General features: G+C 37.6%; 1 protein-coding gene across 2 annotated transcripts in view; it reads left to right on the plus strand.

Moving 5' to 3' along the window:
* The window catches only part of Kif16b (kinesin family member 16B), a 280,309-nt gene that overhangs the window by 57,880 nt on the left and 204,846 nt on the right, over positions 1–17,583 (plus strand). For both annotated transcript variants that reach the window (XM_076851502.2, XM_076851500.2), the window contains exon 12: positions 1,402–1,461. In XM_076851502.2, coding sequence (XP_076707617.2) covers positions 1,402–1,461 — 60 coding nt within the window. The remainder of the gene's footprint in view (positions 1–1,401; positions 1,462–17,583) is intronic.

The raw sequence follows: 17,583 nt of genomic DNA on the forward strand, positions 1-17,583 counted from the left end.
CCCAAAACCTTCATGGTTTTTATTACTGTTGTGAATCTGGGGTTGGTATCAGTGAAGGATCAGACAAATCAACATTGCCTTTTCATAGCTTTAGGGATGAGCAAAAAGTGAAACTAGAAAGATTCTTCCACTTCTGTTTCTTTTGTTTTTCACCAAGAAGATGGTAGAGTTTTGTCACCAATAACTAGTAAAAGAAAAAACATTATTTTAAAAAATGTAATCCCCACAGTCTTACTTGAGGTAAACTGAGGAGTAAAATGAATGGCCTCTGAATGATTGAGTGTAGGTGGGTGAGGTTTGGTTTTCTTCTTGGATAAACCATCACTCCTGATCCTTCGGTTCTTGTCAGCACCACATTTTCTTTCTTTAAGTTTGCTGACAGGAATGCCCTTTCCAAGTAGTACTTCATGGCTGCTTACACCCTCACTCGTTTTAGCAGTGAGAGTGAAGGCAGGTGTGTTTTATGGGTCCATGTGTCCTGGTTAAGTGCGGTGGTTCACTGGTGGGAAGACCAGGAGGTTTATGTAGTGAGGTGTCTGCCTCTGGGAGAAAGGAGGGGAGGCAGGAGTGACTTGGCACAGAAAGGAAGAGGTCCTAAGAGGATGACTCCCCTTTCCGAAGGCTCTCTTTTATCCTAGGTCTATTCCTATTCACAGAACACATTTTTTATTCATTTTTTTTCCTCCACCACTCAATTCAGGTATCACTTTTTCCTTCCTAATGAATTAATCATTAGGATTATCTGAATTTTTTCTGGAACTAGTAGGAAATGTCCACTAATTTTGAAAAATAATTTCTCCATGATCAACAATGGGGATGTTTTCTTCCCAAAGTTATAGCAGAGTGGAAAGAAGCTGCTTTTTATCAAAAGATCTTTTCTTTCACTAATAGAGTCAATTAAAGTACCACCTTTTTTTTTATAAGATAGAATGAGATTTTTAAACCCCATTAATTAGCTACAAAAGCACATTATCTCCTAAAAGAAAATGCAACATCCAAGGTGATTTAATCACTATATCTAATTAGAAAGAAAAGTAAATCACTATTTCTTAGGACCCAAAGTATAGTCAGGAAAAATTAACCCATTTAATGGGACATTGTCATCCTTGAACTTGTGATTTTGGTTAATAATCCACAGAAACAGCTTTAGTTAATGTGCCAGGAAAGACTTGTAAAATTCTAGGCAACTTGATTGACAATTTCTGTCAGTTTTTTCCTTTACCAAAATGTAGGTTGTAGGATGAGATCAGCTTGTTTGACTTATATTTGGTGATATAGCTTTTGTAGAAATTGCTAGCTCATTTAAAAAATAATACTTTATCTTTGCATAAGTTCTAAGAATTTGGTAGCTTTCTATAAGAAAATCTTATTAATTATTAAAAATAACCACTTTCTTTTTAGGTTCAAGAACTGACCAAGGAATGGACCAATAAGTGGAATGAAACCCAAAATATTTTGAAAGTAAGGACTATAAAAAGGTGTTTTAGTCTTACTGTGTTGGCTTAAGTATGTAAACCTTTTTTTTTTTTTTTACCCCCCTTTTCATACATGGCAGCTGTGTGCTTTGCTTAGGGTAAAGTCAGTGGAGCCAATTAGTGACTATGTTTGACTGTTTGATTTTGAAGAATTGGGAAAGTAAGTAGTTTATTAGACATTAAAGCTGTATGTTTTAACATGCACAGATTATGTTGATATTTAAGATATTTACTTTTACTTGACTCTTTTTATTCTTTAGGGGTATTCACATTGTTTTTCTACTTTTGCCAAAGTCAATATATTAAATTAAAAATATACTTTCCTTGACAACATTGTAGAATATGTTTGTGTGTGTCATGACTAAATTTCAAAACTAGTCATGTCCTATCAAAATGTTTTTCATGTGTCTCAAGGACTAGACTGTGTGATGGTATGCATTTCTGGCAGGACTTACTGTGAAAATTCTTAGAGGCCTCCATTTTTCATGGTTGGTGCTTAAAAATACTGGTTTCTTTATGTTTTTGTATTTTTGCTGACTTGGGTATAAAATCTCTGACACGTATTGAGGGCCAGTAACACCAGGTTTGAAGTTCAGGTTAAAATTTTGTGCATTGAAGGCATCTGCCTGACTTTAGCACAAGGGAAGGCAGTTTAGAGGCTGTTGAATCTGAGTTTTTTGTTCATTTGTTTCTTTGTTTTGAGGTCTGTTGAAGTAGGACTATCTCAAGAGTTAAACCTTCATCTAATGTTGGCAAGTCTAGATAGATGAGGCTTAACTGACTGTCTGGGCAGAACCCTAACTTGGATCCCCATCACATCAAAATGGCGCATCCAATCACTGGTTCATGGAGGCAGACTTTTGACAGCCTGGATTAGAAATTAAGTTCTGTCTGTATCTAACAACTGTCTCAAAGAGCAGAGCCAGCATTATACTTCATAAAGATCTTGGGAATCAGGGATAATAAGAGTGTTTTTCATAAGGTCAGAGGTTGTGCCCAAATTCCAAATGGTAGCAGGTTGTGATGATCCTGGTAATTTTCTTATCAGTTTCAGGAAGCACTGTACAAGTAAGAATTTTCACATTCAAATTTCCTTCTTTCTCCTTATTATGATAAGAATGTTGTACTATTTTGTACAGAAGATGTATACTGTACTTCTGCAACATTTCCTTTTTTAGATTATATGTATGTATTTATGTATATATGTACATGGCCCTGGGCATCAGCCCTGGGCTTTTGGGCCTTGCCTGTGTTAGGAAAGTCTTCTGATTTACTGATTTACACCCCAGCCCAGGTTTGTTGAGAGATTTTAGTGCATGAAACCAAACAAAGACTTCACTCACATTTCAGAATAGCTATGTATGGAATAAACACTTTTAAAGAGGTACAATATTTTTTTGATAAGTTACATCTACTCTTAAGAGATTGTGTTGTAGCTCCTGAAGCCCCAGTTCTTTGAACTTTCATGGTATAATGTATGTTTTCCCAGAAAATTTGCCAAGGAGGGAAGAATAATATCTCCATTTAAGGAAGAAAGAAATTATCACTAGTCAGCTATTTGAAAAGTCATTGTTGTATGCAGTGCCCAGTAACACCAGAAGCACTGTAGCAATAAATTGAAAGATATAAGCTTGATCTGCTGCTGCTGCTTCAGTGTCTCCTTTGACACTATAGGGTTTTCTTTCTTTTTTCTGTGTGTGTGTGTGTGTGTGTGTGTGTGTGTGTGTGTGTATTGCTAGAGCTCAAACCCAGGGCCTTGCACAAGCTAGGCAAGTGCTCTACCACTGAACTACATTTCCATTTACTGTAGTAATATACTGGGTTTTATAATGGCCCTGCAAAATTTTATTTTGAAAGTCACAATGGTGAAACCTCTGAAGTTTTTCTTAGGCTTTTTTTTTTTTTTTTTTTCCTTATAAGGTGATTCTGGGCCAGAAGCTAAATCTTCCTTTAATTCCAATCCAATTTTTCCTAAATATAATTATATTTATTTTGAAAAAGATTTTTCAGATGAGAAGGAAAAATATGATACATGTTAGGTGTGAAAGGTTAGGAGGAAGGCAAATGATATTTCGTGATTTTTCCTTCTCTCGACCTTGCAAGCCTGTTTTAGATTTCTCTGCTGGTATTTGTGCTTTAAATCTATAGTCATTTCTGCTCACCTTTGGTACTTTAAGGGTTGTCTTCATCTCTTTTTGGAAGACTGTACATGCAGTCTGGAGTGAAGAAGAGGAGAATTTGAATGTTTTCATTGAAAACTTTCTTTGGAATTGATTGCAATTCCATGGGTATATATGTTTGGCTTGTGTAATTCTCTCCTGTATTTCTGCTGTGTTTCATCGTAATACATAGTACTGCATGAAATTCATCTCAAATCAGTGGCAATGATCTTTACTGTATATTTACATTGCCTGTTTCAGTTATGAGTCTTGAGATTTAACATGTATCATTTGCAGTAGCTTTAGAAACATAGGGATCTTCCCTCCCCCCATGTAGGGGGAGGAGTCTAAACTCAGTGTGTTGGGTGAAGACACCCTTAAATCTGAATTACTCTTGAAAGTCCCTTAAATTTGCCTGGACATCACTATATCCTTAGCTCTTAGGTGCTCAAGTCAGGAGTATTTTTGTTCCTTTCTTTCTACATCCAATCTGTGGTTTCTCTTGTTCTAGATAAGTAAAACCCAAAATCTTGTTGCATGAGGGTGGAGGGACAGTGATAGACCTCTAGGTGCATGTGTGCTCTGACAAAAGGTGCTGACTGTTTTAGCAGAGCAACATGATGATAGAAGCTGGAACCTGAGCTTTGATCTATGGAACTCAGAACTTGGATCTTAGGCTATTTCCTTTCTGATTTACTGAGCTGTATCATTCATCTATAAATGTCATATACCTTGGTTCCCAGCTTGGAAATCATGGTGGATGGCAACCTCTTTGTTATATCCAAGTTAGCAGGGTAAGAGATGATAAAATCTTCAGCATTATTTTGAAAGTAGTTGACAGCAGAACATGTATTTTACTTAAAGAGGCAGGTCCTAGGCCAATAGGTAATGAGGGAGAATTCTCTTACTGTGTTCGACATCTCCTCCCTTTCTATCCCTGTAATCCACCTTCCTCATTTTCATTAATCTTCATTTTCTGAAGTTCATGTAGGCAGGTGTCTCCTGTTCAGTTTCATCTAAACAGTCCTGTCATGGTTCTCCCTTCATCTCAACCTGCTGGGTGACATGCTGGTTGCTGAGTGCAGTAGGGAATTGGATTTCTTGGAGTCCCTTAGCTTTTGTTGGTGTTGCTTTGTCACTAGGGATGCTTTTGCCTTTCTGTGCTTCTGTCAGAATCTACCTCGAGGCCCATTGATCATCCCTTCTCTCCTCTCTCTTGCTTCTCAGGATAAATATTGCTTTCTTCTGTACTTTTATGGCATCTGCTTTTATATCTGGCATAGTGCTTATCATCATTTGAGTTAGGCAATATTGGTTTCTCCCTCTTGCTGCCAACACGCCCATAACAGAAAAGAAGAGCAGGAGCTGGCCCTGGACTGCATCTCTTCATCATTCTCTGAGCCAACTTCTATGGCTCTGCTTCAAACTTAGCAGGCACACACTGGAAATTTACAGGATTAAACAGTAGCAGTAAACAAAAAATAAATTGTATTAATCTGCTCAGACTGCCATAACAAAATACCATAGACTGTATGGCTTAAACATCAGAAATTCATTTGCTCACTGATCTGGAGGCTAGAAGTCCAAGATCAAGACGTTGGTATGGTTGGTTTCTCCTGAGGCGGCTTCTCCTTGGCCTGCAGATGGCTACCTCCTCATGTCCTCACGTGACCTGCTCTGTGTGTCTGCATCCCAGTCTCCTTCTGTGTATCCTAATCACCTCTTATAATGGCAACAGTCACTCTGGATTAGGGCTCACCCTAATGGCCTCATTTCAACTTAATCATCTTAGTCAATTAATTTTAACTTATTATAGGTCCAGTCTTTAAATACAGTTACATTGTGAAGTACTAGGGTTTAGAGCTTCACCATGTATTTTGGGCTGAAACAATTCAGCCCTAACCTTGAACTCTACAGATCTGATGACCTTGTGGGCAACACACCATGAAGTATTGTGTGGGGAGCATTTCTACCCTAGTGATGCTTCTGTATACAACATCCCATTGTTTTCATTTATATTTGAAAATTTCATATATGACTGCATATTTTTATTCTTGAGAGAATTATGGTTAAATTCCTTTTGATAATAGCACTGTCCTTCACATAGATCAATTAGATCCTTTTCTGTTCAAAGTGTGGCTTCTGGATCAGCAGCCTTAGCACCACCTTGGAGCTGTTCAGAAATGCAAACTCTGGGTCCCCACTCCAAACTTCCTGGGGCAGAATCTGCATTTCAGAAAGATCTCCAGGTGATGGGTCTGTAACTTCAGATTTGAGTGCCAGCACAGATGTCCCTGGGAAAGGTAGAGCCATTCTTCCCCTTCTTTTGCTCTGCCCTGTGCTTTGGGGGCTGACTCTTATTGGCTGCCCTTTCTTAGGGTCCTATGAATCTCCCTTTGGGATATTGGAGAAAACAACCAGATCCCTCCCCTCTGGCCTCATACACAATCTTCAGTGGCAGGTGCCTCTCTTCTCCATGGCCTTAGTTCCTGCCAGCAAGGAGTGATTGTGGCGCTTACAGTTCTGCCTGGTAACTTGGACCTGATCTCCAGAAACATTTTCTTTCTTTTCCCCTCATCTGGTGGTGGTACTGACTCTCTGTTGTGTGTGTGTGTGTGTATGTGTGTGTGTGTGACCTCCTTGTCCCAGAATGCTTTCCAGCTCTTTCTTTAGCTGAGCATCTAGTTCCCTGTTTTGAAGTCCCTTAGGTTTAAATACTGAATAGTTTCAATTTCGTGAGACCTTGTCTGATGCCTGTGGTGCTCCACATCTGCTCTCTCGACTGTGCTGCCGGCCCTCTGGTGTGTTCACATGCTCTTCTTCTCTTTTTGTGTCAGTCTTTCTGGTCTTCTCAGCATGCTGTCCCAGAGTGACTTCCCTCATGGTTGAATTTGTCTTCCACTGTGGTGACTCTTTTGGGACATGGAAGTTAATGTTGTGATAAATCCAACTTCTACAAGCCTTGGCTTCCAGGGCCTTTGCCTTGGTTTTCGTTTGGCATAGTCATGATGTTGTTCTGATTGCTTACTGTAGGAAGTGATGTATGAAGAGACTGCTCAGCACCCCTCCCACATACCTTTCAGCTTGACTTTTTACAAACCTTGATGTTTTATTGTGATGAATTTTTTAAATGATCCTTTAAAAGAAAGAATTCCAAAATTCTTTCTCTATTCCCACTATTTCTTATTCTACTGCCACATTTATGCCTCTTTCTGGTTTATCTGCTTTGTACACATTTCATTTTCTCTGTTCCAGCGTTTTATAGATGGTTAAAGAAAAATGCCCAAGGTGTGTTATCTGACTTCCAAAGAACTCCTTGAGCTCTGTGCTTCAAAATAAATCACAGACGGTTAGGACTGTAGCATAAAGCTGGCAGCCACCTGACAGATGGTGTGGCTGAAGGGAAAATGGCCCCTATGAGTGTCTGTCCAGAGCAGAGCTGCATTGTAGTGTTTGTGGCCCCATGAGTGCTCTCATTTTGAATCCCTCCAGCTTTGGTTGTTCTTCTCACTTTAATAAACAGGGTCTCTTTTCTTGCTGAAAACATAGCCTTGTATGTGCTCCAGCATCTGTCTGGTCTTTTTGTGTGTTTTTATTGCCCTGCACAGGGCTTTTGACTGTATCAGGGAGGGATAACACACAGACACTGTAAGCCATAGACATCCAAGGAGAAGGTTTCCTTGGAAAGTGAGCTACTTGGATGAGTGTAAGTTGAATTGAAGCTGTTTCCTTCAGATTTTAATTATATGCAATTATTACATATCTTACACACAGTAAACAACTAGTGTGTGTTGAACTGGATTTGGAGGACAGAGCATCTGTGAACTTACATCATGATGGGATCCTAATGCAAATGATTTAGATTTAAATTACTCTGGCATCCAGGTATTCCTTCTCTGGAAAAATAGAAAGGTAGAGTACTACAAGTCTACGGCAGGGATGGATAACACATTGATGGAAGAGAATCTTTTACTCTTTCAGAATGTTTTAACTAACAAGAACTATAATAAAATGAAATTGGAATCCTTTCCTGGCTTAAGATTTTCTGAGTTTAAATTTCATGGAGAGGCATACTATCAACCAACTTATTTCTGTTTTATGATAGAATCAATCAGCTGAACTTTTTGTCTGTGGAAGATTATGGCAACCTATAAAAGATTTTTTTTCCCTGGCTGTCTGCAGTTTTCCATTTTGTGGAGAGGACGTGTATTGGGGAACGTAATGGATTTGGAAGCAGCACTAATAACTGGGGCTGTTGCTCAGCAGGCTCATGATGGGTTAGGTTTGTAGAACAAGTTTCCTGTGGTCCTCAGGATTCCTGCTGCCCTAGGCTTTGAATCTTCTGGTTCTGGAAAATCTACAAACAAAGCCTGGGGAAGACAACATTTGTGTGTGTGTGTGTGTGTGTGTGTGTGTGTGTGTGTCTGTGAGTGATATCTCCCTTTTAAATACTGTTAATCTTGAGCTCTCTTTGGTTTAAGAATTGAATCTGGGGATAGTTCTCTGGTAAGAATTTATTAATGATTTTCGGTTTCCTCCCCATTTTGGATCTAGGATGAGGCAGCTCTTTCTGCCATGGGTTATAAGTTTCGTCATCAATAACTGTTCGTGCATTTGTTGATTGAAAATTTTTACCTCAGGCAGTCACATGTATTGCTTATACATGGTTTTTGCCATTTCAAAAATGCAAAGTACAACTATGTGTGACATAATGACAGGTACACATTCTGAGAATTACATGGTAAAGTCCTTTCAACATTGTGCTAGCATCATAGCACAAACTATGATGGAATATCACTGCAGGATAATGCGGCCACTTTCATGTGTACAGTCCGTCATTGGCGAAAGCATTGTTAGGCCTCACAGGATTGTGTGGTTCATTGGTCTACATGAAGACAGTGCTTTAACTTTGCAAGCTTTCAGTCACACAGAGATTGGTTGCAGTGGGAATTATGTTAGTCAGTGTTCTTTCTCCTTTGGTTTTCATTCATTCTAGTTCAGCACCTGCTTATTAGTGCAGGCCATGTGTAAGTTGTGCCTTTAGGAACTCATTAACTTCCTATTGTTGAATTTCTGTAAACTTTTCTCCATCCCTTCTTTCCTTCCTTACTCTCCCTCCTTCCTTGAGCACATGTTTATCAGGAACATCTTACTTATTATACATTGTTCTAGTTACTAAGTATGCCTGATGAGCAACATAAAAAGTCCCTGTCCTTGTGGAGATTACATTCTAATGCTAAAAGACATTTCCCCACTATTGTTTTTTTTTTAAACTCTCATAGTCTTCTGTTGTCTTGTTTCTTCTCTCATCTTCTAATTTTTAATAGAACAGGCCTAAAATAATTTATTAAATAAAATAATGTAGTTCAGCTATCATATTCTTTGGAGTTTGAGACCTCAGAGTTTATCAAATCAGTAAGTCTTATTTTTAGTTCCAGTTTTTTTTTAAATTTTAGTTTATGTAAAAAGATAATTTAGGCTAAACAAATGTTAAGTACAAGTGTGTATACCTGTGCATGCACACATGCATACACACACACACACACACAAACACACCACTCTGAAAAGTCCCTTTACCGTACTAAGCATTTTATAGATTTATAGCCACTAGCATATAAACTCCATGAAGACACCAATTTTGTTTTATTCAGTGCTCACTCAGAAAATCTGAACACTGGTGTTTGGTTGGTTATAAAGTCCCTGTATAGTACTAGAGAAGTTTTTGGGGAATGGGTTCATGTATGTAATGTGAATGACAGGCATTCCTGGAGAGTGGCGGGGAGGCCATGTTTGCCTCTTCATGTTGTGTTATAGCTGTCCTATGCTTGTTATCTTCTCCATTAGATTGTAAGCTCCTTGGGATCAGGACCTATGTTTTGCTTATATTTTTATGTCTCATAAATTCTACTGTCTTGTATAATGATACTTCTTAAATAAAAAGTGTTCAGTGAATAATTGTTGAAGTCAATAGTGTCCTCCTATTTCTGAGAAGTTTAAGGACAAGTTTGAAGACTTGCTGCCTAACAAATGGCCCTAAAGCCTAATGGCTTTAAACAGGCTGTTGTTATTTTTTATGACACTGTGGTCTAGGCTTGCTCAGCAGCTTTCTGATGCCCTCCTTCTTTCCCTGGAGTTGGATGGTTCCAGATGGCTTCACTCACATGGCTAGTGGTTGGCTCATTGTTGACTGGGGATGATTTGGCCTTGTGTTTCTCATCCACAGGTTTGACATAGTGGTCTCAGGGTCCTAAGAACTGCAAGAGAGGATAAGTCTAAGTCTAAGCACTTTTTAAGTTCTTACTCCATCTCATTTGCTAATATCTCATTGCCTAAAGCTAGTCCTATGACTAAAACCAGATAAGGTGGGAGGGGATTCTTGCCATTTTTGCAAAAGAAATCTCCCATAAGTAACTTTTCCCCCCCTCTATTCTCCTTATCTCTTGACCGTTTCATTCATACCAGAAGTTTTCAACTATATGTGTTGAGTGTGTGCTCCTGTTATCTATAGATGAGAGTATTAAAAGGAGGGAGGATTTGTGGATACACATGACTTGAGAGAGGGTTATTTGATATCAGTTGACTCCTTGCTTTAATCTGCAGACTAGTGTGGATGACCTTGTATCTCTCTCAACAAAAGTCATTGACAATACCCCCCTGCTCTCCTGTGCAAGGCGCTTTATCTTTTTTTAGTGCCTTCACACAGACTATCTCATTGGCTCTTTCTTGATCTTAAGGCAAGAAAAAAAGGGATGTTACTGCACTTTCTATAGTATGCAGCTGTTAATTTGTCAACCTCTCATTAAAGTTCAACTCTGGCTGTTAATTTCTACCAAACTGCGTGTTCTCCCTTTTCTAAAGTTCTGTTCTTGTAACTGTTTTTTAAGATGAAAGGCAGTATAATAAACAAAGTTCATTGTTTTCTGCAACTGGGACTTGATAATTAACAGGGGAGATGGCTGTCAGCACTATAGCACTTGGTAGGGTCAGAGGCCATGCTGAGCTACTTAAAGAACCAGTTCTGATGTTGTTAATAATGGCAGGCCTACCATATTTTCCATGGCAGTTCTCACCTTGCGGGAATTGCTCATAAATAAAGGTATTCCAAGTGTATGCTGGTTCTTCCTTTTGAATAACGTTTCTGGAGCAAAAGGCTCAGAAATAAGTCAAATGCACCCTGTTAAATGTTGGTACTCTGCAATAAATTATTCTGAATACATAAGGGATTTTTCTTTTGATCTTTCACAGTGAGGCATGTGTGCTGAAGGGCTCTTACTGCATATTTATTGTCACAGTCAGGGAGGAAAAGATTACCTGGTCATGGAAGTGTGCTTTATGTACACCTGTACTCACTGGGTGCTAAATTATAGGAACTTGGTTTTGCTGGCAAAGGAGCTTAAAAAGCAGCCATTTCATGGTACAGATAGGTTTATTGTTCATGTCACCCAGGTGCACATTTAACTCACCTTGGATTATTTCTAAGAGTCTGAGTTTGGAGAAGAGTGGGTGGTAGTGGAGTATCAGTGAGCTTGGGAGTAAGAAGGTTCTCAGCCTTCCTATGCTAGTGATTTTTGCTTGTGTATTATTCTGGATTCATCATTTATAATTTTTTAACCTTGGTCACATTGACCTTTTAGTTTCTCAGACTCTTACTGGAAGGTGCAGACTGTAATTGTACCTATTACATAAGAAAAGAAAGGAGTACATGCAAAGTATTGAGAAAAATGTTAGTACTTGGCATTGGGAGCATTGTAGTAAAATCATCCATTTTTGGTATCTGTCTTCCCAGTTGGGCAGAAAAAATATGTATATGAAACTTTGTTTAGGTACACGACCCATTCACTATAGCTGGTGTGTACTGGGTTGGACAGAGTGTGTGGATCTTGTTGAAACTGTCATATCTTCCACAGTAAATACTAAATCTGGTAATGAACTATAGTGTAAAATACATTCAAGACAAACAAGAGATGCAAATTAAAATATGTTTGAATGCTACCTTTTTGACATAGGAATCCTATGTTCAGCTGGAAAATTGTTTGAAAGGGTCAATTTAATATCTGTGCTGTGGTATGAACATTCCTTGAGAAACCTGCCTCTTCTGGTGTTATAATTGAAAGATGTCACACAAAGAATTCTGTGTATTTAAACACATTTCTTTTTTATCCTTTGGATTAATTATGTGATTTAAAATGAGCTCTGAATATGGGTGTGTTCTTTTTGACAGCCTTTCATATATAGTTTTGAATTTGGCTTACTTTCCAGGTGACCCCTTTAGGTTGATGTTTCCTATTCCAGCCTACCTAGCAACAGTTACTATGAGCAGCAAGTTGGCACTGCCCTGTATTCATATCACAACAGCAGGTTTTAAGAGATTACTTTTCCTAAGCATCCTGGTTGATTTTGCCTTTGCATTATTTAAGGATGGCAGCATTTTCCCTTAACTCCAAGCAACAGAGCTCTAAGTCTGTTTGCAAAAGTGATGGTTTTAAGAAGTATGTATCTGTAAGACAGTATAATTAGCAAGTAGCCATCTGCTGAGAAAAGAAATATGGACCTAGGTTGCTTGTGGATATTTATTACCAGAATATTCTGATACTTGCAAAAGGGAGATAGCTATAAATCTCTATCATTTTCTCTAGTACTTTATGGTGTCAGCTTTGCAGCTAAAAGCAACCTTCCTGAGCAAGTTGTCTATGTCATATAAATGGTGGGAGTTAGTTTCAAGTGGCTTTGATATCTCCTTGAAAGAAACTGAACAACACACATATCACTGAAGATGGTTGTTTTCTTCTACAGTCTATAATTAATGAATTATATTTAAGCCTTCCTTGCTCCTGTCATTAAAGTAAAAATTATACTGGTATTACCAGCAGACTGACATCCAGCTATTGTGCTTCTTTAAGTTGCCAAGTCCAGATTCTCATCCCAAACAACTGATAAATTGGTTATTTGCCATGTAATAAGAAGTTGATTTTTCTTGCAGAAGTAGTTTCCACTTGGAATCACTTAGGGCTCTTAAAAAAAAAAAAAAAAAAAAAACAGTTGTTTCGCTTTCACTGCTGATTCATGGAAACTCTTTTTTTAAACAACTGCCCTGCGTCTCACAAGAGTTGGGGGAACAAGCTCTAAAGTATGTGGAAGATCATCTTTAAAGCACCTGTCTTGTATTTATTGCATAGGCCCAGGCTCTTAGAATAAAATGCCTACATAACTTCTTGCACTGTCGCACTCCCCTAAGTCGTATACTGATGCAATCATTTGGAGCCATCCAGTGATTCCATTGGAAATGAAATTTCAGCTGAATCAATTCACTTTTTAAAAATATAGTGATTTGTTTATAGGAGCTTAAAAAAACAACTATTTTTTTTAATACCAGGGATTGAATCCAGGTGTACTTAACCACTTAGCCACATCCCTATGCCTTTTTATATTTAATTTTGAGATAGGGTCTTGCTAAGTTGCTTAGAGCCTCACTTAATTGCTGATGCTGTCTTTGAACTAACAATCCTTCTGCCTCAGCCTCCTGTCTTGCTGGGATAGAGGCATACGCCACCATGCCCAGCTGAGTTTGCTTTTTTATTGAGGTTTAAAATACACAAAATGTGCAAATATGTGCAGCTCATGAGTTTTTGCATGTGTTTACATGGGAACAAGGCAAGATACCCTAGATCAGGTCTTGGCCCAGCCAAGAGCAAACCACCCATCCACAAACTACAGACTTCACCTTCATTCTAAGTTGGTGTCTCATTCGTATATGTGTATACGTGTGTATGTCATTTTAATCTAGATCTTACCCAACTGGGTGATGTGATTAACATAAATTCTGATTTTTTTTTTCAGATTTTTAGAATGGCAGTTTCAGAGATTTTCAGAGGTTTACTATACTTTTCATGGATTTTTTTCTTTATAAGTCTTCTTATTACATAGCTAGATATTTAAATTATGCCCTGTAAAACGGTTATATGTCCTTTTACCACTAGACTCTGAGTTGCAGAGGGTAGAGATGTGTTCTGTTTTAGCTCTCCAAATTGCCTTGTATTCAGCAATTAGTAATAATAATATTAATAGGAGTAATAGCTGATAATAAATCACTGCACTCTTCTTACATGTTGGCCATCGTTCCAAGCCAGCAATGTCTAATAGAAGTAGAATACAAGCAATATACACAATTTCAAACTTGGTAGAAGCCGTATTAAAAAGGTAAAAGAAATAGCAGACTAATTTTAATAATGTATTTATTTACCCTAATATATGAAAAAAATTACCAGTTTGATATATATTTAGTATAGAAATTAGTCATGAGGTATTTTACATTTTTTTCCCCTAATAAGTCTTTGTTGACTGGCCTGAATTTTGCATTTACAGCTCTTCTCAATTTAGATGTTAAAGTTGCGTTAGATATATTTGATATATATTTTGATTTTATAAAATTTATATCTGAAAAATAATTCCTATACTAAGTATGTTGCAAATGTATTTAAAAGTTTTTCAGTAGCTTAATTTTCAATTTTAATCCAATAAATTAAAATGCAAACTCAGTTTTCTCACAGCATTAACTTCATTTCGTGTATTTGGGCACTGTATGTACACAGCACAGTTTTTATTAGTATATGGATTTCCTTGTTATTCCATGCAACAGCATTGTGAAGATGGTAGTCTTAGTTTTTCGACTTTACAGACAAGGAACTGAGACCCAGGAGGTACAGAGTAAAGGACGGATGAGGTGAGGTTGGCATTGGAACCTATTTTGAGGTCTCAGATTGTCAGATTGTGACCACATCTTTTCTGTCTGGCTCTTATTGTTTGAGACTGACTTCTCTTTAATTACTCTGTTCCATTTTTTTGTTTTGTTTTGTTTTCATTTTCAAATGCACTGACTTTTGTTTGGTCATTTTTGCTTTTTTATCTTATAAAGATGGATGGCAAAAAAGTGGTCTTAAAAGTGATCCTTTATTTGTAGTGAATTTGGTTGTTTATCAGTATTTAAAAACCAAAATAGAAGATGGCCACTGTGGAAGCCCCATCTGCTGTTTTCTCCGTAAATGTCAAGACAAGATTTACTTTCCATGAAATAGTGGCTCAGATCTCCCTTTGTGTTTTGTAATGCTCTTTATTTAATCATGGCTTTCCAGCGTGGTTGGGCTTAGTCTTCTTTTGTCTTGGCTTGTTTCTAGCCTATTTCTTAAGTAAAGTAACATGGTTATGTCCCTGGATGTCATTTTGTTTTTCTAATATTATTAACATTTGTTCTTATATTAATGTCATCTCTGGACATCTTTGGAACTTTTTTTTCTCCCCTGAAATGTATCCAGCCAGTTGTGTGTTCTTGTCTACTTTTATAGGTGATTTTCTACTTCATATGAAACTTACTAGCAGTTAATTGTTCTAGTGCCCTTTTCTGCAATGATGGTTTGTATAAAAGAAAGATATGAAATGTGTTCTTGGACAAGGAAAAATGGCCCAGTTCTGCAAAGTGTTATTGAGTGCTGCCTATATTGAGTGCTGCCTATAGAGAACAGTAAAACAGTGACAGTTTTGCTTTCTGTCATCTGCCATGTGCTATATTCCCAAATGTCTGTACAATTGCTCCCCCCACCCATCTTCTGCAGTCCCCTTCTCCACCCTGTGGATATCACCTGCATTGTGTTGGTGTTTCAGAGTCTTTCTCATTTGAATGAAATGGACAAAAGCTTGCCTTTTCTTGAGTTCTCATACATTCTGAGTGTAGCACAATTCATTTATTTGAGATATCATGACTCTTTTTTTATAATTATTTAAGTCTTATTAACTGAGCTGGTCTGGTTTTACACCTGGATCTATCACTGATTAGTTGTGTGACTTTGCCCAAGTTATGTCCTCTCTTTCTTGGTCTTAGTTTATTCTATTGTAAATGGGGTAGTCTGGTCTAGGTGAGCTCTGAGGATTCCTTCTATCTCTGAAAGACTTTGGGTTTCCCAGGGTAGTGTATAGATTTATCTTGTAGGCTCTTAACTTTGTTATAGGGACTCTGCCTCTTTTCTCTGTCTTGAGTGGTCTTCATTGAAGGCTCCTTTTTTGTCCTTTGCCACTGGGCTTTTATTTTTGGCCCATTTTTCTTTTCAAATGTCTGCTTGGAGCCTTTGTTTAGTCTGGGCATTTATGTGTTATGTGTGTTTATATATATATGTGTGTGTGTGTGTTTCATTGTCAAATTACAAGTGTATTGTTGGTGGATTTTCATGAACTAAACACATCCATATATCTAGCAACCAGCAAACATTATTAGCTCCTCAGAGCCCCTGCTATGTAACCTTGTGTTATCCTCTTCCCTCCAAAGGAGTTGTCTAGCCTGACTTCTAGCTTCGTTTATCCTGCTTTTGACCTTTATACACACGGACCATACAGAATGTATATTTTTGTGGACTGGCTTCATTTGTTCAACATTATGTCTGAGATCCACCCATATCTTTGCATAGTTGTCTAGTATTATATGCTGTGGGTGTATCACAGTTTGTTTATTCATTTTCCTCTTTGTATTTTGGTTGTTTCCTGTTTTTTTGTTTTTTTTTTTAATTTAAAAGTTAGTGTTGCTCTGAGCATTCTGATACATGTCTTTTGGCAAATGTATGCACGTTTCTATTATGTATATGCTTAGATTCTGGATCTTGGAGTGGGTGTATGTTCAGCTTTTTTTTTTTTTTTAAATTGAAAATAGTTTTCCAGAGTAGTTATATCAGTCACAGTCACACCTCTCATGAGGCCCAGTTGTTCCTCATCCTCACCAACATTTGTGGCTCTTTATCTTTTATCCTTTAGCCATTTTGGTGAATATCTAGGGGTATCTCATTGTGGTTCTGTTTTGAATTTCTTGATAGTGTGAATAAAACTTACATTATTTTTAATTATTATGCTTTTCCCAATGACTTCCTTTCAGACCTTGTTATCAGGGAGTTTTCCCAGTGCTTAATGTCCTCAGTTGCTGGGTCACTGAGCACCCCTCTGGCTTTCTTCTGCTTATTTCACTCTGGTTACATATAAAGGTGTCACCTCAGTCATTTTGAAGAGCTGTCACTCATACAGTCACCAGCTTCTCACAAATGCTCAGTGGGATCTTCAGTGATTTGGAGTCATCCCCAATGTGGTGGGTCTTTGGGTTCATCTTTTCACTTCCTTCCTTTTTTCTTTGCGCATTCTGCTGGTTTTGCTCTTCCCACTTCTCTCATTTTAGATGTAGCCTCTAAGCCACAGTTGTGTCTTTTTGGACATATTTGAAGTTGTTTCTGCAAAATAAGAGTAATGTCCATAATTATAGTAGAAAAACTCCACGTGTATTTTAAATTACTTAGAGCTCTTTCCTCATTTTAGAAAATCTTTTTTGACACACATTTCCTATAACCTAAGCAAAGATTTATTCTGTCAGCAAAACTTCACTTACCCAGAATGTTGATGAATATCCTGATTCAGCACGAGAGCTCGCTTACATAGTATGATTTCTCAATATCTTTATTAAAAGGCTTTAGACAGTTCTTACTAGTTCAGAAAGTATAGTTCAGAGTGGATGCAACTTAATATGTCTTGGATCCAGGTCAGGAGTCAGCTTCTAAATGTCTTCAAGACATCTTTGCAAATTCCACAATGAGTTCAGACCTGGTTTGTTGCCTGAGTTTTATCTATTTTGCAATATTATCCTGAAAGTGCTATGATACTATGTATGATTTAAATAAATGACAGGCAATACTTAAAGCATCTTTTTCATAAAATTTAGAATGTTAGATTAGGGGGCACAAGAAAGAATCTTGACTAATCTCTTCTCCCATTTCCCATATCCCCCAAACTTTTTTTTTTTTTTTTTTAAATGAGAAATTGAAGCCACAAGAACATAAGTAATGTGATCTTGAAGTTTTAGAGGTCGAAATAGGGCTGGGTCCCATTTTCTTACTCTCAATCTAGCACTTTTTAATTATTTAAGAATG

This window comes from Callospermophilus lateralis, chromosome 3 (genome assembly GCF_048772815.1).
Source record: "Callospermophilus lateralis isolate mCalLat2 chromosome 3, mCalLat2.hap1, whole genome shotgun sequence".
Taxonomy (NCBI): domain Eukaryota; kingdom Metazoa; phylum Chordata; class Mammalia; order Rodentia; family Sciuridae; genus Callospermophilus; species Callospermophilus lateralis.